Source organism: Sarcophilus harrisii, chromosome 1 (genome assembly GCF_902635505.1).
Source record: "Sarcophilus harrisii chromosome 1, mSarHar1.11, whole genome shotgun sequence".
In the NCBI taxonomy this organism is placed as follows: domain Eukaryota; kingdom Metazoa; phylum Chordata; class Mammalia; order Dasyuromorphia; family Dasyuridae; genus Sarcophilus; species Sarcophilus harrisii.
Window position 1 is genome coordinate 380,919,864 of NC_045426.1, and position 25,454 is coordinate 380,945,317.

General features: G+C 35.1%; 1 protein-coding gene across 3 annotated transcripts in view; it reads left to right on the forward strand.

Moving 5' to 3' along the window:
- The first annotated feature begins 13,125 nt into the window (after positions 1-13,125).
- RPRD1A (regulation of nuclear pre-mRNA domain containing 1A) overlaps positions 13,126-25,454 on the forward strand; it is a 92,837-nt gene continuing 80,508 nt past the window's right edge. For all 3 annotated transcript variants that reach the window (XM_031946059.1, XM_031946060.1, XM_031946061.1), the window contains exon 1: positions 13,126-13,388. In XM_031946059.1, the coding sequence (XP_031801919.1) occupies positions 13,238-13,388 (151 nt within the window). In that variant the 5' untranslated portion in view covers positions 13,126-13,237. The remainder of the gene's footprint in view (positions 13,389-25,454) is intronic.

The following is a 25,454-nucleotide window of genomic DNA, read 5'->3' on the forward strand; positions in this document are numbered from 1 at the left end:
GCCTCCCTCTCTCTGAAGTATGAGTCTGAGGGGGAGTCTGGATTCCTTACACTTGGTATGGGGAAGGTCTAACTGAACCCTGTAACATCAGCAGTTTAATGGAATACTGTTAAAAAGGGAGTTAGAGCTTAAAAGAGAAGTCAAGGTTGGAAATAATTTCTATATGTCATATATAAAAAGTTCAAGAGACATTTGTGTATAATTAATCATTTTATTCATAATGCTAGAGGATAATTAATAAAAGAGGTCAGTGGCATTCTTTTTTTTTTTTAATTATTAAAGTTTTTTTTTATCAGTGACACTCTTGAATGCCAAGAACCCCTCATGAAACCTACTCAACATTTATATGCCCTTGGAAAAGTGAATATCCCAGAGGGTAGGTGGCAATTAACTTTGATTAGTGATGAAGGAGAGGGAATATTATAATGAAAGATGAAGCCATTCTAATGAGAGACTAAGGAAATGTGACTTTGATTATTCTTGCTCCCAAACTATCCCCAGATATTTTAGAGAAAGGATCTATCCACACCCAAATCTGAGTGGAACACAAAAAGCTGGAATGTGCCTTAAATTCTTTTTAAGGTTCTCTAGTTGGGTGGGGTTCTGAAGCTTCAGGTTTCTGAAAAAATCCTGATCTTACTTAACAACTGAATTCAACATGAGATTCTCTCATATGAGATGTTATCTGCCCTATGGGTTGTATCAAGTAGGAGAACCTAGGAAATTTTCTATTCTCTTAAAACCAATATGGGAAGTTAATAGTGAAATTAATAATGTAAAATGTGGATGTCACAGAATGAAACAAAAATAATTGATTGGTAATTTGAGGGAAAATGAATCAGAAAAGTTAGTTAAGTTTCACTTTGCTAGGTAATGAAATAGAAAAAAATTGAGGTTTACTATTATGTAAGGGGAGTATTCTGAGATAAGCAGAAATTTGTAAATTACATAGATGAAGTTAAAAATTCACAAATTTTTTGTACTCTTTTGAAATCTTCCCTTTGAAGATGTCTTGAAGCCAGATCCCTGACTTCCTTTAAATTCAGCTCAGATTTTTTCCCCCCATATAAATGTAGATATTCTTCCTGACATCCTTTACTTAAGCATCCCTTTGCTTGTTATATGATAGGAATTGTTGATACTGTGGATATTTAGTGAACTTGATGGGGTTCTAGTGGCAGTCAGAGAGTTATAGGAATCCACTTTTGGTCAGCACAGGTCCTTCATGAAAGAATTCACGAACCTGAACAGTTTTCAGTGGCAAAAAGGGAAGTTTATTGTTGGATAAGAAGCCAGCTTTGCTGAAAAGACTGACTTCTTCAATGGCAAAGTCCTGGCAGAGAAATAACAAAGTTTTTTGCTGAGAAGAGAATGTCTTCATAGCGGGCAGGATCCTGGCAGCTATGACAAAGAGGCAAAGCACGTTACTTTGGACATTCTGCAAAGAAGTGAGTTTATAAATATCCTTTATAGAAAATCTGAGGCTCAGGCTTCAGGTTGAAAAGAAAGACAAAGTCCTCAGGCCTAGATCTCCAATTGAATGGAAATCACTTTTTGAAGGCTTCTGGAATATGGAATTTCCTGAAAAGGGTGTGGATCAATGGGAGTGATTTGCTTTAGAAAAACCCAGCCAGGAAGATATGCTCTATAGAGACTCTGGAGTCTGGGGGGTGGGAGGGTGGAGGGTCAGGAATCAAAGGGGACACAATTTCAGAGTGTTAATTTTACAGCTCAAAAGGGAACACAGTTTCACAGCCCCATCAAACTATTTTTAATTGATTTCATCTTCCAACTCAATTCTGGATCTAACTCAATTTCCTTTCTATTCAATTATGACACTAGTCTAATTACTATCTTGTGAGAAAACTTAATTCAATTATGGAAATTGTGAGCAAATTTTATTGCATGTTTTAAGCTAGCCCTGCATGGCTGAGAAACTGGACTACCTCTATCAGAAACCCAGGGCAATGCCTGAAGGGTAATGCAAGGAATTGAGAGAAATGATTATTAATAAGCAATTATTTAGGAGATTCAGGTTTTTTCTTTTTCTTAATCCTCTCTCTCTGAAGGTTGAGCTAATCTCCTCTTTCTAAACCCTCTCCAGGTAGGACAACCAGTGTTCTCTTTAGATTTTGGTAGAATATACATTTTTTGAATAGATTGCCCAAGACTGTGAGTAACTTAAAAAAAAAAAAATTAATTTTTTATTAAAGCTTTTTATTTACAAAACATATTCATGTGTAATTTTTCAACATTGACTTTTGGAAATTCTAGTGTTCCAAATTTTTTCCTTCCCCCCACCCCCTTCCCTAGATGGCAGGTAATCTAATACATGTTAAATATGTTAAAATATATGTTAAATCCAACATATGCATACCTGCAATGGGTTTCCTTGGAGGCAGCCTTAGTCTCAGTTGAAATAAATAATTACTCCGAATTCGCAGCCAGCTGCTAAAAATGCAAACGTTTATTTCTCCTTCCAAATTTAGCCCAGTTAGTTGAGGCCTATCTCTCTGCCTGGCTCCAAGAGATCTTGCAGCTTTATCCTTGGCTTCTGCCTCTGCTTTCTTCAGCCTCCAGCCAGCTCTGACTTGTGGCTTCTCAATCTCCAGTCTGTGTGGCAAGTAGTCTTTTCTTCCAGAGTGTTCTGTCTCAGAGCCCTGTTGATGTTCTGGAGAAATTCTCTTTCAATCCAAGAGCTTCCTCCATATATATCATCTCCCAAAGGTTAATTCCTCCTTCTTGAGGCAGGGATTATGGGTTATCTCCCAGAGTGCTCTCTGGTCCTAAGAATTTCAAGGGAGGTGTGAATTCAGACTAAGCCAGCCCTGAATTCTCATGTGAACTCCTCTGAGTACTTAGATACTTGAGCTCTAAAGGTGTGAACACAAGCATTGTTCAATCAGTTCCACTTGGTATCTTGTTTCAAGTTCTGGCCCAAAATAACTCTATAATTAAATTAACCCCAATGTCTTTAACACTTTGTAAAGAAATGTCTTAACACTTTAGTAAAGATTTCAACACATACCTACTTATACAATTATCTTGCTGAACAAGAAAAATTGAATCAAGAATCAAGAAGGAAAAAAAGAACTGAGAAAGAAAATAAAATGCAAGCAAACAACAAAAAGAATGAAAATTCTATGGAGTAACTTAAGAATGACATAATCAAAGTTCAGGTTCAGCCCCTCGCTGTAATATTCATTCTCTCATTAATTGCTCCCAAATAGGATTGATTGCCTCCCTGCAAACGAACATCTCCTCTTAGATACATGCATACATACATACATAAAAAATTGTGAGGCAGACATGATTGTCTTTGATCTAAGAGAGACAATCAAATGACCATCCTTTTATTTAAATACTGGCATTATAAAGAAAATGACTAAATTACTCAAAAATTATGTCAACTGAAGCTTTTTAAATGCCAGTGTTTTCTTAAAACTAATCATTTTAAGCAACTCATATGTCTTATCTGAAACCTGGCCCTGGACTAGTCAATGGGATACTTGGGGTGGGGGGAGCAAAGGGGAGGAAGGAGGATACATCTTTTTCTGAATTTTGGGGTATTTCATCTATTCCTTTTCCCAACTCAGAAAGCCCCTAATCTTTCTTCTGATTAGAAATCAGATTATCTAATCTTGTATCCTGGTTTATGTCCTGTTAAATTTTTTTTTTAATGCATAAAAATCTGCCCACTGGGGTCCTTTGCCAAGCTGAGAAGGCCTGTCCCAATTTGTTATATCATTGGTGTACATTGCTTAATATATCTGATATGCTTAGAAGATTGAACTTTTGTTTCCTCAAGTTATTTGAGATTTAACTTGTCCAAATATCATGGTTCAACTATTGTCACTGATTAGAATAATTCACTGTATCATCACTGGCAAATGTTTCATTTTATTTCTGTTTGATGTCCTCTTTTCAGTTTTATCTATAAATGTCCTTGAAAGTATCTGGGTTAGATGTCTTAAAAACAAACTCTCCCTCTGCAGACTCATTTTGCCTTCAACTGTCTTTCTTTCTTTTGTGAGATTATATTGTTTATAGTATTTTGTATCCCTCCCTGATTTTTCTTAAATGACCTTGCACTGTGAAACAGTATTGTTTTAGCAGCCACATCTCTAGACATCAAGAATTTATTGGCTAAAACATATTCTGGATTATTTTGGTTTGTTTCATTGCATTTACTATTGTAGATGGATTGTTAAATGTTATGTGATTTGGCTTGTAAGTTTTATTAAGTTTAAAACTACAGTAAAATTTTTGGGACACTCTGTACATATGTGAGCAAATGGCATGCATAAGTAGTTGTTTAGAGTATGATAAATCTTGGGAAGACATACTAAGGAAAAATATTTGAACAGGTCATTTTTTAAAGGTTTATTTATTTTGTATTTTGTCTTTAATAGTGTCACAAATAAAATTATCACGCTACCTTAACTTTGGGTAAAAGTTAGTGTAATATGTTCAAGTTCATATTTGTAAGAACTGAAAAATGTAAATTTTGATAAGTGCAAGTTAATTTTTATGTTGTTGGTTTAATTAATTTCTTTGCAATAAACAGATATGATATCTGGTCTCTGTGAATGAGATGACTTGACAGATGCCATGATGCTTTATAATAGTTTCTATTTTGTATAACTAGTGTATTTTTTCATATTCTTAAATTAAATGTTAGGTTTTAGATTTAATAAATTTGAATTCTTTGTGACTAAGTATTTGATGAAGTGTAGAGTTAAACTGCATACATTAAAATTAACTTTAGAGTTAATGATACTTTTGAAAAAGCTTTATTTTAAAGAAACATGACATACTGTTGTGAACGTTTTCAGGTCTATTAATGGATTTTATTGATGTTTCCCTTTTTCCCTTATCATAGTCAATTCTAGATATAACATCCTCTCTTTTTACAGATCATTACTTTCCCAAACAGAATCTTCCTCAGTGACAAAGAAAAATAAGCAATCTATCCACAGATGCAAAACTCTGTCCCTATATTCCTATTCCTCTCTTTTGATTGGAAGGAGGCATGTTTCATTATCTGTTCTCTCACGGTGAAGATTTGTTTTATAATTAGGAAAATAGGGGATATTTTGTCAGATTCCTGCATTTTATAGCTGAGATAACTGAGGTTCCAGAAGTTCAGATAGTTTGGTAAGCAGTGGAAACAGAATTTGAACTTGGAACATTGACTCCAGAACTAGAACTCTTTTCACTGTACCTCTGGAACACATTAATTTCTTTACTCAGTTTGGCTTCCTTTTAGTATATTATTAGTCATTGATATTGACTATTGGATCTTTAGTGTCCTCTATGGCACCTCAAGAGTTCTGAGCTCTTGGGTGCCTGGGCTGTGCCAATCCAGGGACTGTCGAGGGCTCTAGTCACTGCTCTTCTCTTGCATTTCCAAGGTCTCTACATTGGAGCTGTCTGTCTTTCTTGGGACTTTCTGACCATCTTAGGTCTTTCTAGAGAAGGCCTCTAATCTTTTTTGCCTCTATATACAGTCTCATAGGCTACTACAAGGGGTGGCTACGATAAAAGCTATTAACAGCACCCCCCCCCCCAAATATATATATATAGTCTCTTTTTGGTTGTATTGGGAAGCTGAGATTCTTAAACAACTTCAGTGCAGCAAACTTTAGTTATTAGTGGCCCCTTTTCCTAATGTCCATAGATTTCTGGCTGTTTTTATAGTTCCAGAGTAGAATACGACACTGTAGTTTCTCATTGAATTTCTTAATTAAAGTTTACCCTGGATCAAATTTCAGTTTTTTGCTGAAATTTGTATGTAGAAATGGAGTGATTTGCCTTTGATCAAGTAGCCATCTTGCTTTGGTTATATCCTATTTTTATCTTTCAAAAAAACTTTCATTCTCCCTGATAACTTGACTTGAGATGTGCTCCTCCATGCTTTTTACCTTTTCATGTAGCACAGAGCTCATTTGGTACTTTCTATATAAACTGTTTCTTGATCTTGGCAGAAATAAAAACAGCACAGCTTGTGCAAATTATTGCAGAAGTCTCCAACCTTTTATCCTTGACAAAGCATAGGATAAAAGGTTGGAGACTTCTGCAATAATTCCAACAAGAATGACTGACAAAGCATAGTCATTCTTGTTGGAAGTTCCCACAGCTAACCTTGACAATCTAATTGATAAACCTGTTCTTCATGGGCCCTGGCTTAATTCATTATGGCAGTCTTCTAATCTTTTCTCTCAACATGAAGATGCTATCTACTTAACTCCCTTTTCAGGATTAGTACATTCCTGTCAAGCTCTAACACAAGTAATAGTTGCTTCAGGTGTCTTTGGAAGATCAGCCATTACCAATTACCTAATTACTCCAATTACCTATAATTAACAAGAAAGGTAATTCTAACTCTTCTAATTATCCACTTCTGTTTGCTCTTCTCTCTGAAGACAACTGCTTTTCTTGGCTGTTTTCATAGTTTTTGAGATCTGTTTTTTCATGAAAATTTTATTTTCATTTTGCTTAATTCTGCAAACTACCCCACTGATATTTTTTTTCAAAAATAATATATACATTAACATGGGAAATATTGACATTTCTTTTATATTAGCTATATTGTACACAGAGCAAAACCACCTCTAATTACTTAGTTTTTCTCTTCTGACAAAACTGTTTTATGACTTTTTATAATAATTGCTAACATTTACATAATGCCTATTACATGCTAAGGCACTGTCCTAAACACTTTACAAATATTATTTCACAACAACCCTGGGAGGTAGGTAATATTATTATCACCACTTTAACAAATGTGGAAACAAGGCACACAACATATGTGACTTGTTCAGGATTTCACAGCTAGTGTCTAAAGCCAATTTTGAATTTCTGTCTTTCTGCATTTGGGCCAAAAGCTTTATCCATTGTTCCATCTAGCTAACATTAGATATATCTCATATATATTTTTGTTAAGCTAATGGCAAGATTTGATAAATTTTGTCATGATAGTACGTGGCATTTCTTCTAAAAAATTATCCCAGAAAGCTTCTTGAAGACAGGGATTATTCTTTTTTTTAAACTTTCTTTTATCCCCATTACTTAACATAGTACTTGCCACATAGTAATTTCTTAATACATGCTTGTTGGCTGATTGATACATGAAAATATTTATTTTGGGAAACTAATCTAAAATTCTGTCTTCTTAATAGTCATTAATAATTCAATGTTTTTTAATGTTTCTTGAATTTCCTTAATGTTCTAGTATTTAATTTACAAATAAAGAAATGTCATACTTTATTATTATTATTTTTACCAGTGCTGATTCCCTTATTTTTTTTCTTGTCTTGTAGCTAACCTTTTTTTTTTTTTAATATTTTGTTGACATTATTTTCTTTTTGCATGATTGTTATTTCCCAAATAGAATCCTGCTTGTAATAAAAGTTACTGATGATCCCTTACCTGCCAAATCCAATGGCTTTTTGTCAGTTCTGCTTTACTTCCTCTTTTCAGCTTTTGACACTATTTTATTTTCTTGATATTTTTTCTTCACTCTAGGTTTTTTTTCCCCCTATTGGATCTTCTTCTACCTGTTTGTCTTCTCCTTCTGTGCTCTCTTTGCTGGAATTTTAGGTAGGCTACTATCCTTGTCATAGACCAGGTGCCAGTTATATAGAAACGTGCAAGTAGTATGATATAGTGCATAAAGTTTTTACCAAACCTGGAGTTAGGAAAATTTGGATTTAAAACCTGCCTGTGACACTAAATAGCTGTAATTTAAGCAAGACACAAAATATCTCTAAGTTTTTGTAACATGAAAAATTGGATTAGATGACTTTATCCTCTAAATATAGAAAGAGCATATTCTATTGATGGGGTAGAGTAGAAGCATCAGCAAGAATAGGGAATTTATGGCAGAAAAAGTCTATTTTCCAAATAAGTAGGCCAACTTTCCCTTTCTTTCCCAAAAATATAAAAGGAATGGGAAAAAAGTAACCATTTCCCCCCTAAAATGGGGATCTGGATATCTTATTCTTAGAATCATCAAAGCTCTTTATCCTCTTTCAGTGGATAAATGCCACTAAATGCATAGAATTTCATTTGGGAACAAAATCTGAAATGTGCCAACAAAAACTCATGAATAATAAAATGGAATAATAAAGTCCACAAATAAATAAAAATAAGATGGAATAAATAAAACTCAGGAATAAAAACCTAAATACAAAACAAACCTCAACCTATTATCGTTACTGGGATATTAAATGGATTTTACTGGAATATAGACACAGCTAATCAAATAAAAACATTTTTTTTTTGAAAGAGGCAGGTTTTTTTTTTTAAAATTATAGCTTTTTATTTACAAGATATATGCATGGATAATTATGGTGTTTCTCTTCTTTAGAATAATATAAAGGTTCTCTGTGGGAGCAGGTTTCTTGGGGAGGTTTTCTGGAGGCAGCCTTCGTTTCAGTTAAAAGTAATAATTACTCCAAACGCAGCCAGGTGTTAAAAGTTCAGATCTTTATTTCTTATCTCTTTCCTTGGGCACTGTTAGCTCAGAGGCCTATCTCTCTGCTTGGTTCCAAGAGCTCTTGCAGATAGTCCCTTGCTTCTACCTCTGCTTTAAGCACAAAGGTGGAAAATGGAATGGATCTCTCTTGGGCTTCTCTCTGAACTGACTTGCCGCTCCCCTCTCAATCTTTCCAGTTGAACTCCGGACTCAGTCCACTTCTTATATATCATCTCCCAAGGGTTGACTCCTCCCCTCCAAGGGAGGGATTAAGGGAGGTGTGAATTCAGATATCTCATACTAAACCCTGAAATCTCCCAACCGTGTGAACTCCAATGAATACTTAAATATTTCTTGCTTATATGAGCTCTCTAAAGGTGTGAACACAAGCATTGTTTCTATCAGTTGTACTTAGTACCTTGTTTCTTCTGGTCCATAACATCTCCTTGTAAGATCAGATCAATCATACTGAACTATGCTAACTTAGATAATTATTGTCTCTATCAACTCTAATGACTTAACAATTTGTAAAGATTCCAACAGGTAATTTTTCAGCATTGACAATTGCAAAACCTTTTGTTCCAATTTTTCCCCTCCTTCCCCTCCCCCAGATAGCAGGTTGACCAATACATGTTAAATATGTTAAAGTATAAATCGAATGCAAAATAAGTAGACATGTCCAAACAGTTATTTTGCTGCACAAAAGAATCAGATTCTGAAATAGGGTGCAAGTAGCCTGTGAAGGAAATAAAAAATGTAGGCAGACAAAAATATAGGGACTGGGAATTCTATGCAATGGTTCTTAGTCATCTCCCACAGTTCTTTCGCTGGGTGTAGCTGGTTCAATTCATTACTGCTCTTTGGAACTGATTTGGTTCATCTCATTGTTGAAGAGGGCCACGTCCATCAGAATTGATCATCATATAGTATTGTTGTTGAAGTATATAATGATCTCCTGGTCCTGCTCATTGCACTCAGCATCAATTCATGTAAGTCTCTCCAGGCCTTTCTGAAATCATCCTGCTGGTCATTTCTTACAGAACAATAATATTCCATACTATTCATATACCACAATTTATTTAGCCATTTGCTAATTGATGGGCATCCACTCAATTTCCATTTTCTGGCCACTACAAAGAGGGCTGCCACAAACATTTGCGCACTTACAGGTCCCTTTCGCTTCTTTAAGATCTCTTTGGGATATAAGCCCAGTAGTAACACTGCTGGATCAAAGAGTATGCAGTTTGATAACTTTTTGAGCATAGTTCCAAATCGCTCTCCAGAATGGCTGGATGTATTCACAATTCCACCAACAATGTGTCAGTGTCCCAGTTTTCCCACATCCTCTCCAACATTCCGCATTATCTTTGTCATTCTAGCCAATCTGACAGGTGTGTAGTGGTATCAGAGTTGTCTTAATTTGCATTTCTCTGATTAATAACGACTTGGAGCATCTTTTCATATGGCTAAAAATAGTTTCACTTTCTTCATCTGAGAATTGTCTGTTCATATCCTTTGACTATTTATCAATTGGAGAATGGCTTGATTTCTTATAAATTAGAGTCAATTCTCTATATATTTTGGAAATGAGGTCTTTATCAGAACCTTTGATTGTAAAAATGTTTTCCCAGTTTATTACTTCCCTTCTAATCTTGTCTGCATTAGTTTTGTGTGTATAAAAACTTCAATTTGATATAATCAAAATTTCCTATTTTGTGATCAATAATGATCTCTAGTTCTTCTTTGTTCATAAATTCCTTCCTCTTCCAAAGGTCTGAGAGGTAAACTATCCTATGTGCTTCTAATTTATTTATAATCTCATTCTTTATGCCTAGATCATGAACCCATCTTGACCTTATCTTGGTGTACGATGTTAAGTGTGGGTCAATACCTAGTTTCTGCCATACTAATTTCCAATTTTCTTAGCAGTTTTTGTCAAACAGTGAGTTCTTATCCAAAAAGCTGGGGGTCTTTGGGTTTGTCAAACACTAGATTATTAAAGTTATTATTTTATCCTTTGAACCTAACCAATTCCACTGATCAACTAGTCTATTTCTTAGCCAATACCAAATGGTTTTGGTAACCACTGCTTTATAATATAATTATAGATCTGATATAGCTAGGCACCTTCATTTGATTTTTTTTTTCATTAGTTCCCTTGAAATTCTTGACCTTTTGTTTTTCCATATGAACTTTATTATTATTTTTTCTAGGCCATGAGAGGCAATTTAAAAAAAAATATTTTCCCTTATAAGCAGGATGTTCTCAGAAAAATCTGGAAAATTCTTCACGAAATCAAGAAAAGTAAAATGTACTGTCTACAAAGAAATAGCAGTGGTATGGGATAATCAACTATACTCAATACAATGATCTAAGACTACTCTGAAGGATGAATGATGAAAAATGCTATGCATACCCAGAGAAAGAACTGATTGTGTCTGAATACAAATTGAACTAAATTAAAAAAAAACTTATTTTTCTTTATTATTTGTTGTTATTTTGCAGAAGGTGGGGTAGGGAGGGAAATCTATGTTTTCTTTTGCAACATGACTTATGGAAATGTTTTGCACAACTTCACAAGCGACTTTTCAATGGGAGTGAAGAAGGGAAGAAGAGAATCTGGATTTCAAAGTTTAAAACAAATGTAAAAGATTATTTTACATATAACTGGGAGAAATAAAAATATTTAACAAATAAACAAATAAAATGTGCTTTTTTTTCATTATTGCCTAATAAACAAATGCCTAGATAGATTCTAAATAACCAGGACCAGTAATGCACTGGTGTTGTAAACTGATCCAACTATTCTGGAGAGCAAGCTGGAACTATGCCAAAGTACAACCAAACTGTTCATCACTTTTGATTCAGCAATATCACTTCTAGGTCTATATTCCAAAGAAATTTTTCAAAAGGTGCAAGAATATTTGTAGCAATCCTTTTTGTGGTAGCAAAATATTGACTATCAAGGGCATGCTTATCATTTGGGGAATGACTGAAGAAGCTGTGGTATAGGAATGAAATGGAATACTAGAGTGCAATAAGAAATGAGCAGGCAGATTTCAGAAAAACCTGGAAAGACTTGTACAAATTGATACAAAGTGAAATGAGCAGAAACAAAAAAACATTGTATACAGTAATAGTAACATTTTGTGATGATCAACACTCTTAGCAACACAATGACAATTACAAAGGACCTATAAGGGAAAATGTTATCCACATTCAGATAAAGAACTGATGAACAATGAATGCAGATTAAAGCAAACTTTTATTCTTTCTCTTTTTTATTTATTTAATAGCCTTTTATTTACAGGTTATATGTATGGGTAACTTTACAGCATTGACAATTGCTAAACCTCTTGTTCCAATTTTTCCCCTCCTTCCCCACACCCCCTCCCCCAGATGGCAGGATGACCAGTAGATGTTAAATATATTAAAATATAAATTAGATACACAATAAGTATTCATGACCAAACCCTTATTTAAAGCAAACTTTTTTTCACTTAAATTTTTTTTTTTATTCTTTTGGTCTGTTTCTTCTTTCACAACTGTGACTAATATAGAAATGTTTTATATGATTGCACATATATAACCTATATCAAATTGCTTACCATTTTAAGAAGGAGGGGAGAAAAGAAAAATTTGCAACTCAAACTCTTGTAAAAATGAATGCTAAAAGTTGTATTTACATGTAATTTGGGAAAAAAAAAAACCCTAAACATTATTTTTAAGATTCTAAAAAAAATTTCTAAAATTAAGGTCATTACTTCATACAATATTAACCATTAAAATCCCATGAATTAAAAGTTTTTTTAAAAATGAATTCTGAAGTACTTACTAGTTTTGCAGTAGATCTGAGACAGTTCAACAGAATAACAAGCCTGACCAAGCTGGAAAGTCGTTCATTAATGATGGAGCCTGTTTTTCTGAGAGGATAGGCAATCTCCATTGGGAAATAGTGACCTTTCCTAAGAAATCTTTTAAGAGTTCTTTAAATGGTAATATGCAAAATTTTATTGATTATTGATAGCACCAAAATTTTTCCAGCTGTAAATGCTTTAGTGTAATTTCTAATTAAATCATGTACTGAATTTATCCATTCAAGATTAGGCTTCCATTGGGTTGTAATTAAGTCTTTAAGAAACATCAGACAGCATTTCGTTCAAAGCTATGCCATTCTGGAAACATCTTCCTATCACTCATTAATTTTCCCGATTTGATTAAAAAAAAAAATTCAGAGAGTAGTCCTCCGTAAACTTCAGGTGTTTCATGGATGGGTGGCATCGAAGGGTTTACAAACATTTGGTCACGGCTTTACCAAATGCTAACGGAACTGAACATTTTCAGGCTTAAAGTTTCAGGCACCATTCAGCATCTCTTTTATCAGACCCTCAGGTACTGCCTTCCCGCCACCTGCGGGGGAACTCCCGGAGTGCCACGTGCTTCCCAGCTTGGCACTCCGCGCCGGCGCGTCCGCTCCTCCCGCCTTTCGAAAGCATAGCCCCGCCCCTTCCGAGGCCCCCAGTGCATGCTGGGAAGAGGGTGGCCGCGACCCGCCTGCTTATGTCACTGCCGGTTGGGGCGCCATCTTGCTGCTGCTTGCGTCTGTGGTGGGGTTGGATGGGACTGTGGCGGCGGCGGCGGCGGTGGCGGTAAGGGGGCGGCGCGCTGGTGCCCGGGCCTGGCGAGCCCCTCCTCCCCGCGGGCTCCGCGGCGTGTTGGGCGCCGGACGCTGGGCGGCGGGGGCGCCGGGCTGGGGGGATGTCCGCCTTCTCGGAGGCGGCGCTGGAGAAGAAGCTGTCGGAGCTGAGCAACTCGCAGCAGAGCGTGCAGACGCTGTCGTTGTGGCTGATCCATCACCGCAAGCACTCGCGGCCCATCGTGACCGTGTGGGAGCGGGAGCTGCGCAAGGGTGAGTGCGGGCCAGCCGCGGCAGCAGGCCGCTCCCTCCTCCTCCCCTTCCTCCTCCTCTTCCTCTCTCTCTCCCTCCCCCCATTTTTCCTCATCTCCTTATCTTTTCTCCTCTCTCATCCTTGTTCCTTTTGCTGTTTCCTATTCCTCCTTCCACCTTTTTCCCCTCTTCTTTTTCCTCCCTTTCTTTTCATCTTTCCCCCTTCCCCTTCCTGCTCCTTTATTCCTTTCCCCTTCTTTCCCTCCCCCTCTTTTTCCTCCCTTTCTCTTCATTCTTTTCCCTCCTCCTCATGTCTTCTTCATCCTTCCTGCTCCTTTTCTTCCTTTCCTTCTTTCTCCTTCCTTTTCCTTTCACCTCCTCCTCCCCACTACCTCCTTTGCCGCCGCCTTTTTTCCCTCTTGCTCCTTGGATTCTCCCGGGGGTTCCTTGGGTCCCAAGAGAGCAGTAAAGTCTACTCCTGACGCCTCCCGCGCGGATCCGGGAGCCGCGAAGCCCCGAGGCCCCGAGGCCCGGAGGAAGAAGTGTTTATAATCCCACGCGTGCGGCTGCCTGCTGGACCTTTCTGGGGCACGTTCTTGCTCGGGGGCTGTCCCCATTAAATACTTTTGCATAAAGCCGCCGGCAGCCTGTGGTTCTGGAGACCGCTCCCTCTTGGGTTCTAGGAGTTGGACTGCATAGGTTCTGTGGTCCTGCAGCCTTTTTCTCTCGGCTACCGAGCTGGGACCATAAGGTCTAAAAGAAAAAAAGGGTAGAGGTAGCCCTGGAGTGGAGGAAACTTGTGTGGGGAGTTGTCTACATTATATTTCCAATTCATTTAATGTCACTCCCAGCTCTGAGAGCTGTGGAAAGATTATTTAGTCCAGCTGTTATTTTTACAAAACTTGTCTTAAAGCCGTAGGTAAAGCAGCTAGGATTCTGTGGACAGCACAAGGGTCAACTTTGCTTATAGAAACTAGCTCGATAGAATTAGTTTGTGTGTGTGAATTAGTGGGTGTGTGTATAAAAATATATTTAAAATTAATTTAATTAAATTTTTTTTTTTGGAATTAGTTGTATATTGGTCAAAGCAGAGATAGGGAACATCTGGCCTACAGGCAATGATAGGCTAAAAGCTAGGTAGAATATTTCCCACGGCTTGAGTTCTATAAATTGATCATTTTGATGGTCTACGAATGTAATAAATTTCTAAAAGATCCTTGGCAGAAGAGAGGTTCCCCACCTCTGTATTAAAGCATTCAAAGTTATCTTGAATATATGATTTCAGAACATTATTCTTTCTAGCTCTTTGGGTTAGAGCAGTATGTTACCTCCTAAGGTTAAATTAGTTTCAATAATTGTTTATTTCTGATAGACACTGTCTGAAATGATGGCTGCTTAACAAATTTATTTCTTTTCCTAGCTTTAGAGCTTTCAGAGAATTTAAAAGGCCATTTGGTCGTACTCCTCTCATTTTACAGCTGAGAAAACAGGCTATATAGATTAATTTTCACTTCACTTTAAATTTAGTATTTATATTTAATTAAATATGTCCTCGCCCTGCAGTGGAAATACAAAGAAGCAAAGTCCCTGCCCTTAAGGAACTTATAGTCTAATAAGGGAGACAACATGCAAACAAATTTATACAAAGCAAAAGATTGACTTCCCCAATGTCACACAGTTAATAAGTTGCAGTCAGGACTTGGCCCTAATTGTCGAATAGTTTCCAAACCAAAAGAGTTCTTTCCACTTCACTGTGGCCTCTTTAAAGTTAGAGGAAGCATTCTTTTAAAATTTGTTTTAGTAGTCTGTTAAAAATTTTTTAAATAAAACTATGAAATGAATGTTTATTGAGATGGAAGTTATATGATGTTGTAATTACTTGACCTAAGATGGTCACAATATACTAGGTGCCATGGATGATCTAAATGAAGGAGCTCCTGTTTCAAAACATTCTGCATTTTCCTTTTATAGTTTTTTCTTGGTTTTGATTGAAAAATATGTGCATGCCTTCTTTTAGATTCATGTACTGTTTCATGCATTTTTGTCCCTGGCTTTATCTAATCTCACTGGACAATTTTGTTTTTGTACACATTTTGTTTTGTGATAATAAATTTTTTTCATACACATGATTTTTATCGCCTCAAAAGTTCTTTACTTTTATGTGTAAAATGTAGGACCTTGTTTTTGCCTCAAAGATATGGTTGTTATTAGTAAAATTAGAATAATTTTGAGACAGTATAAATATCACATCCATGTGCTATACAACTATGTATCTTGTCTGGATAATTTTTCTTAATCACTTTGAAATTACTTGTCAGCTATATTTTTCCCCCTTGGCTGAAGCATATAGTACTTAATGAAAAGTCTAATAAGACCAGATTTAGAAGACAATCTAATGATAGTGAGGCAAGTAGGTAGCATTGGATCTGAAGTTTAACAAGGCCTGAGTTCAAATATGGCCTCAGACATTTAATGCTTTGTGATCCTGGGCATATTACTTCAGTAAGTTTCCTCATCTGTTAAATGGGGATAATTATAGCACCAAGCTTCAAGCTTTTTGAAGATCCAGTGAGATATTTGTAAAATGTTTTGCATTTATTGATGATATCATTGCTATTTGACATTTAAAAAATCTGTACATAATTTTCATTTGAACCTCAACAGTCATCTAGATTTTCTCAAGAGATGAAGGAATAGAGGGAGAAAGGGATTAAAGTTACTTGTCTAGCTAGTATCAGAGATGGTGCTGAAGTTTTTTCTAATACAGCATTTTTATGTTGTCTCAGAGATAGGAGCTACATAATTTGGTGAATTGGATGAGATAAGAAAATTTGGTTTCCTCATAATTCATTGTGATGTGTTTCTATGATGGCCTTCATGTAGTAAGCATTCACTAAACAGGCACTAATAATGGTTGTATTTGAGCTTGTGTAATTGGGACCTGAAAGCACTAATTAATTTCAACTCATTTTTATTGGCAACATAGTAATAGGATAACTCATTGATTTGTTTTGGTCTAGTTGACAATTTTAAAAGCATGATCTTAAGTGAAATACAGTTATCTTTGTGTTCATTATCCTTATTGGAGGTAGATTATGCAACCAGAAACACCCTGTCTTCCAGGGGTTTGCAACTATTCTTGTTTTGTCATCCTTGTAGCTACCTAGTATTTAGATAGCAACTAAAACACAAGCTAAGATTCCTGAGAAATAAAAGTAGGAATGTTTGTTGGAGTTGATGTGTTCAAAATAACAAAATGGACTCCTTTTGAATTGCATGACTAATTTACTGTTATTTATATACTCACCCTCTTGGATTCTTCTGCCTGATTCCTTTAAACACATTATTGGGTTTATTTTTAGATACTATAATTTTCATGAGTGTTCTGGTTAGTTTTTTAGCCTTAAAGTCCCTTACTTGAACAGGTTTCCATATTACCATCCCAGTAGAGCGCTTTCTGTTCTTGCAACTCTTTGACTTATCCTGTTGAGTTTTATTGTCCTCAGTTATTCCAACTAATAAACTCAGAGAACTTGAAGGAATTGGTTTTACCTATAAGACAAAATAGTTTTTACCTAGGATGATTACTACAGTAGGAATAATAACTTTGTTCATTTGAGTTAAGTAACAGGAAAATTGGTGATTGTTTTGGTAAGAGGAAACAATTGGCCATTGATCTCTAGAGGAGAAAGCTCTTTGATAAAGCTATTCTAATAGTGTTATATATGTGATGTTTTGACTAAAACTTTTGAGGAATAGTCACATTTGCAGCTGTAGCTTCCTGCTTGCACTTTCATCAACTGAAGATAGTAGTGAACACATTTCTTCCTAACATTTAATGCATTGTTTCCTTGGAAGTTGGGAAGCTTTCTTGAAATTCAAGTTTCTTTACTTAAAATTTTTATGTACTATCTCATTATATCAATAGATCTGTGATCTTTGTAATGTGAGTATTCCCCCCCCCCCCCATCTAATAGTATTTTATTTTTTACGTGTAAAGATAATTTTCAACATTCACTTTTGTTAAGATTTTCAATTTGAAATTTTTTTCTCCCTCTCTTCTCTAACCCCAAGACAGCAAGCAATCCAATATGGATTAAATATGTATAATCATTGTAAACATATTTCCATATTAGTCATGTTGTGAAAGAAAAATCAAAACAAAAGAGAAAACCAAGAGAAAGAAAAAACGAGAGTGAAAATACAGTATGCTTTTGATTTGCATTTAGTCTCTATAGTTCTTTCTCGGGTCTCTTGGAATTGTTTTGAATCACATGTATGGCTGAGAAGAGCTAATTTGTTAGTTGATCATCACACTATTTCCAATAATATTTTATTTTTCCAAATACATGTAAAGGTAGATTTCAACATTTATTTTTAGATTTTTCTCACATTTGTTTCTTCCTTCTTTCCTTGCTTTTACCCTGCCCAAGAAAGCAGGCAATCTAAGTTATATATATGCAATCATTTTAAATATATTTCCATATTAGTCATGTTGCAAAAGAAAAATTAGAACAAAAGAGAAAAAAGCACGAGAGGAAAAAAAGTGAAAATAGCATGCTTCTGTCTGTATTTAGTGTCTACAATTCTCTCTCTGAATGCAGGTGGTATTTTCCATTCAAAGTCTGTTGGAATTATCTTGGATCACTCACTGTATTGCTGAGAAGAGCTAAGTCTATCGTAGTTGATCATTATATAATCTTGCTGTTATGGTGTACAATGTTCTGGTTCTGCTTACTGCGTTCGGCATCAGTTCATGTAAGTCTTTCCAGGCTTTTCTGAAATCAACCTGCTCATCATTTCTTGTAGAACAATTATATTCCATTACGTTCATATGCAATAACTTAGCCGTTCCTCAGTTGTTTGGCATCACCTCACTTTCCAGTTCCTTGCCAGTACAAAAAAGAGTTACTACAAACATTTTTGTACATGTAGGTCCTTTTCCCTCTTTTATGAGCTCTTTGGAATGGAGACCCAGTAAGGAGACTGGTGGATCAAAGGGTATGCAGTTTGATATTCCTGTGGGCATAGTTCTAAATTCCTCTATAGAATGATTGTATCAGTTGAGTATTCTTTCTGTGGATATGGTTCACTACCCACCTTATATTTTGCAATTATTTCCCATATGTTTTCACAGGTCTTAAAAATTGGATCTATCCATAGACTTTCTAAAAGTTATTTTCAGTATTTCAACCCTCAGTGATAGAAATGTCCATAACCAATGTTTGGTGCCCTGAAATAATGTTTGTTTAATGTAAATGAAGTTTATCTTCAGCCCTAACTTTAGAGCTGCATGTAATATAAAAATAGCTTGTTGGGTTTTTAGTGAAACTTCCAAACCAACTACTTTCAAAGCTGGTAACACTTTGATTTGATCCACTTTGTAGAAGTGGAATTTTAACTGAAACTTCAAGTCAAGAAGCAGAGGTGAGATCAAGAGAATCTCAGGCTTGAGGGATAGATAGTCACTGAAAATGCACAAAATTAGAAAAAAGTGCCCTATTTCAGAAGCATAGGCACATTCAGTTCAACAGATTCTTATTAAACATCTGCTTTGTATGAAGCATTGAGTTATAAAGTGAAAAAAAATTTTTCTTATTCTGAAGGAATTTATATTCTCTGGGGGATTTGAAATATATATATATGGTAAAGTATAATAAAAAATTAGGAGGAGAGAAGTCAGTACTCTTGGAATATTTGAGAAAGCTAGAGGAATAGCTGTGAAAGGATTTACAGAAGTTAGATATATTTTATATGTAGTGTTGTTTGGTAAGAGTAACTAGCAGGGAAGATTGCAATGTATATTTCAGTATAGAAATTAGGTGAAACAGGACAATGGATACTGTATCAATAGTGTCTACTTCAAATAACCAGGGAAGCAGTAGTTGGAGGTCTTTCCTGATGTTTCCTTGCTCCCTCCTTCCTTTCCCTCCCTCCCTCCTCTCCTTCCCCCCTTCCTCCTTCCCTCCCTTCTTCCCCTTCCATTTTATTTTTCCAAATACATGCAATGATAATTTTCAACATTTCAACATTCACCCGTGTAAAATCTTGTGTTCCAAATTTTTCTCCTTCCTTTTTTCCCTCTCCCTTGTTTTTGCCCTTCCTTAGACAGCAAACATTCCATTATAGGTTAAATCTGATATAAGTTCTTCTATACATATTTCCATATTTGGAAGTTAAATGTGTATTAAAGGTTGAATGGAGGAAGAAAAATCCATCCTCTGATTTAGTTGTCAGCTGTTACCTCATTTCATTCAGTAAACTCCAATGACTACTTAGTACCTGTATACACACACACACACACACACACACACACACGATAAAATCTTTAGCTTTTAAAGTTCTTAATAACCTGAGCCCCTTTTCCCTTTCTAGTTTTCTTATTCCTCTCCATATAATATACAATCCATTGTTACTTTGTGTCTCTATTCCTTGGGGTGGGGACGACGACAACCCACTTCTTTTCTGACTTTGTGCACTTTCAGTGACAGTCCCCCATGCCTGGGATTTTCTTGATTTTCACCTCAGTTTCTTGACTTCCTTCAAGTTTCAGTTAAAATTCTACTTCTGCAAGTTTTTCTTGATTCCCCATAATGCTGGTTACTAGTGCCTTTTTCCAGTTTATTCTTTATATATGTTTTTTGTACATAATTGTTTTCATGTTGTCTTTTCCATTAGACTCTGAGCTTCTTCAAAGCAGGAGCTGTTCTTTGTGTCATTTGTGCTTGGCACAGTGACTTGGCACGTATGATTTCTTAATAATTTGTTAATTTGATTTGTAAGTACATCTTGTGCATAGGTTCAGTTTTTTAAACCTTTTTAAAAATAAGTTTTTTTATTTTTCAAAATACATGAAAAAAATAGTTTTCAACATTTATTTTTCTCCCTCTCTTCTACCCTTCCCTAGACAGCAAGTAATCCAATATAGGTTAAACAAGTGCAATTCCTTTCAAACATATTCACACAGTTTAGATTAAGTTTTTTAATCCCGTGTTTTGTGAATTATTTTGATATATGCATATTCCCCTGAAAGATCTTAATATACAACAGCATCATTCAAAACAGGTAAGCTATGACTTTTTTTTAAAGTATTTTTTGAAATTACCCAGTATAGACTTTAAAATCTAATATTTTGGTTTAGATGGTAATTAAACAGAATTGATTCAACATTAAATCAACAAATTTTTTATAATTCTTTAGGAATCATGAATTGCCTTTTAAAAATATTTTGATGTCTTGAATTCTTTTTTGTAACAGAAAATTGTCTTATTAATGATCTTATTAATTTAAAATAAAAGATAAAGACTAACATGCTAATAGAAATCAATTCCCTTGTAAATTGCTTTTTTTGTTAGATTACTCAAATTAATTTCTTTGAAAATCTGGAAAGTTGCTTTTTCCTTTTCTAACTCAAAAGACTCTAGTGGATTCCTATTACATCAAAATAATAAAATGCAAACTTTTTTTTTTTAATTTAAAATCCTTCACTGTCTTGCTCTGAGTTTTTTCCAGTTTTATTGCATATACATTATTCCCCTCATGTACTTCACTTCCAGCCAAACTGGCCTACTTGCTTATTTGTGCCATTCTGTTTCACTTTTATGCTTTTTTCCATCAGGCCCATTCTGTGCTTAGAATACATTCTGCTTACATCTTCCTCTTAATAGACCTTACTTCCTTCAAAGCTGATCTTAAGTGCTGTTTTTGCTTCCTGAATGATGCATGAAGTCTTTAAAGATCATTGTAGCTGATTGTGTTCTATCCCCACTCCCATCTCTATATTTAAAGAAAAATAACCTTGTGCTTGCTTTAAATATATTTACTTTTTTTTTTTTTTGTATATATGATCCCAGAAGAATGAAGTCTTTGAGGTCAGGACTGGATCTTTGCAGGTTACTCCCATCAACAGTGGGTTATCCTCTTAAGACTCTGTCTTGGACCCTCTTCTCTCCCAACCACTCCCCTGCCCCTTCCCCCCCTCTCCCCCCCAATTTGTCTTGTTTCACATGGTGACCTCATCAGCTCTTCTAGGTAAAATTATTGTCTCTGCTAACCTTCATTCTAGAATTTCCAACTGCCTATTGTACATCTTGAATTCATTATCATGATTTTCAATTAATCATGTCTAAACTTAAACTTTCCATTCCTCCAAACCTTCCCTCCTCCTAAACGTCTTTGTTACTACTGAGGGCACTATTATTCTCAGTCACATAATCTTTTTTTTTTTTTTTTTTTTTTTTTTTAATAATTTTTTATTGACAGAACCCATGCCAGGGTAATTTTTTTATAACATTATCCCTTGCACTCGCTTCTGTTCCGATTTATAGTCACATAATCTTGTGTCTTCTTTCTTCTCCCTGATTTTTCTTTTTCCCCCTGTATCCTTCTTCCCACACCTCTATCCCTTTCCTTGCATTCATTTCCCCCTTCTCCTTTCATTCCCTATTCTCCCTCCTATTCACTATGTTGCTAATGTTTGTTGATTTTACTTTTGGAACATCTCTCCAGTATTCTTCCTTCTCTCTTCCAGGCACAGTCACTACTCTAGCCCAGGTCTTTATCACCTTACAGTTGATTATTGTAATAGCCTTCTGTTTAGTTTGCTTGCAGTAAGATTCCTTAATACAATCCATCTTCCACTCGGCTTTTAAAGTGACCTTCCTGAAATACATATCGGACCATGTGTCCTCCATGCTTGATAATACTATGTAGTTATTGATAAACTCTAGTCACTCTTTTTCACCCTTTGGATCAAATATAAAATCCAATGTTTCATGTTCAAAGATGAGATTCTTCATATAACTTGGTGTATCTTCCCTACTTTTCTAGTCATTTTACGTTACTAATGCACTTTGATCCAGTGATACTGTCGTCTTTACTTTCTTCTGACAAGAAATCCAAACCATGTTCTGACTTAAGGAATTTTTGTTGGCTTTCCCCATATGTGGAATACTGCTTCCTGGCTTTCATGGCTTTCTTCAAGTCCTTAATCCTTTTTAATTCTAGTGTCTTCAGTCTTCAGTGATTATTTTCCATTTATCTTGTATATAGTCTGTGTATTTATTTGCATATATTTCCCCCCTTTAGATTGTAAGCTCCTTGACAGCAGGTACTTTTGCTTGTTTTTTTCTGTGTGTGTGTGCCTAGTGCTTGTTACAGTGCTGCACACATTAAGTATTTAATTCAAGCTATCACACTACAGATTTCTTCCTTTTATACTTAGAAAAATTACCTTTTTTAGAAAAAAGAAAATGCCTCTGTCTTAATGATCATTGCCTCCGTTTCATCCCATCTTACTTTCCAAGCCCCTCGTAGTCTGTATTCTGACCTCATAATTTAACTAAAACTCATGTCTTCAAAGTTAACAGTGATTTTTTTTAATTCTTAAAATCGGTGGGTTTCTTGATCTCTGCAGCATTTGACACTTCATTCTTCATTGAATCATTATTCACCTCCTGATGCCTATACCTAGAGTCCATCTCAGATAGTCTCTCTGTGATTTCATTGGCTCTTATTGTTTCAGTTAACACGAACCTGCAAAGGAACTTATGGAGTACCTAATATAACTCTTATTTCTAATAGGTAAGCAAACAGGGATATAGGGAGTTGCAAAAAATCAAACAGATACATTGAAACGGGCTCTGGATTAGAATTTACGTAACAAGCATATTAAAAGCATTTATTTCGTTTACTGTGTCCAGACACTGATTAAATATTGAATGATACAAATACAAGCAAAAAAAGAAAGACTATCCTTCCCTTAAAGAACTTTTACATCTTAATGGGTATGGGTACATGTGTATTTGTGTATGACACAAACAAAAAAGAGCTCAAGACCATTGGGAGTTGGGGAGAATTTGAAGTCCAGAAAGTCTTGGTGGGCTAATACTTAGGCCTTTCTACCACTGTGTTTAAAACAGATCTTGACTCAATTCTCTCTACTAAGCCTTTATTTAATATTTTTTAATTTAATTTTTAAAATTTAATTAATTAAAAAAATTTTATTTAATATATTTTATTTATTTAATTTAATTTATTCTATTTTATTTAATATAAAATAAAAAAGTGAATGTAACCAACTCCTTGTAATTTAAGCTTTTGCCCAATTGTTTTAGTCATTCAGTTCAACGAACGTTTATTAAATGCACTGGGCAACATAAAGACTTGAACACAAATCCCTTCCATCAAGAACACACACTCTGAAGGATACAATGTAGAAGTGTGTGTGTGTGTGTGTGTGTGTGTGTGTGTGTGTACACACATACATCTGCACTGCTTATGATAATTTATGGAGAGAAAGCCACCAGCAATACCTGAGGAGATCTTAAAAGACTTCACTGTGGAGGTATGGCTTCCAAGCTAGTTATATAAATATATGTTAAGTTAAGTATATATTTGAGAGGTCCATTTCAAGATATTTTCCTGGTTCTGCTCACTCTAGTTGATACCAATTCATGTAAGTCTTTATATCTGCCTGCTCATGTGTTTTGGAACAATAGTATAAAATGCCATTTCCTGAAAATTTTTTCAGTGATCATATAACTAAAATTGTATTAAGTATATCTTTTAAAATATTTCATCAACAACATGAACTGCCAACTATGTTACTGAGATTGAGTGTTAGTTGTGAGGGTCAAAAGATTTTTTTTGTTTGGAATACATTTTGGTACTTATATTTGACTCTAGGGTTTAACCTTCTGAGAACTCAAAATATTTGAATAATGAAACCATATATAAAAGCATGACATCTAAATAAAGTTTCTTAACTTTCCTGTATTTGATACTTTAATAGAAGTGAACAGTGTCATTCCATAGAGTAAAGACAACTGGTCTTTCTGTTTGTTGGATGATACCTAAGTTAGAAGCAGTATCAGAGTAATTGGTTTTTTTTTTTTTTTCAAATGCCTTCTTGTAGCCCTTGCAATAAACAAACTCATTTCAGTAAACAGAATACATTTTTAAAAACAGGAATTGGGAAGCCAAGATTTTCATAGGAGATACCTACAAAGTACACATATATTTCTGTCAACTGTTATATAGTTTTATATTTGCAAATTAAGCAGCATGTTTAATGATTTAATAGGCAGAGTGAATTCTGTCAGTCATCTAAAATTGAAAACAAGAAAAAAGTTAGATAATATGTGTATTCCTAAGTATAAATTTCGCATTTGGACCTTCTGCTTTAAAAAGATGTCATTGGCCTCCTATCTTTTCATTCTTCTATCCTACTACTTTGTATACTTGATAGTTCAGTGACACTGACCTTCTTGCTGTTTCTTCAAAATGCTGATGTTATATATTCTCACATATCTAGAATTCTCTGCCTTCCTTAAAAGCTCAGTTAAAATGATGCTTTCTTCATTGTATAAGCAGCCCTGATTATCCCTTAATGCTAGTGCCTTTCCTCTGAGATTATTCCCAATTTATCCTGTATGTCTTTTTTGTAAATAGTTGTCTTAATGTCTCCTCCATTAGATTATATGGGTTTTGAGGGACTATTTTTGCCCTTCTTTTTATCACTTGTGCTTAACACTATAACTGACATGTAGTAGACAAATTCACATGACTTTCCCAGTGAATATGTAGGAATTAGAATGAAAAAAAAAATGGTATCATTAGCCTGTAACTGTTTAGCAGGCTGATTGTTGCACAATTTTATAAACAGTTACTGATACATTGTTGATATACACACATGAAAGCATATTTAAATCATATTTTAAATTTTTAATTTTTTTTAGGTTATACATGCTTATTATTATTTTTTTTTACATATTTCCCTATGAGTCATGATGAGAGAGAAAAATCAGAATTTAAGGGAAAAATCTGGAGGGGAGAAAAAAACAAAAGAAAGAAAAAAGTATGTGTTAAGAAAATAGTATGCGGTATGCACAGTCTCCATAGTTCTAGCTAAATGCAGATGGTATTTTTATCCAAAGTTTATTGGGATTGCCTTGGATCACCAAATTGCTCAAAAGAACCAGGTTTTATCATAGTTGATCATCACACAATCTTATTGCTATGTAGTGTTTTCTTGGTTCTGCTTGCTTCATTCAGCATAAGTTCATGTAAATCTTAGCAGGCTTTTCT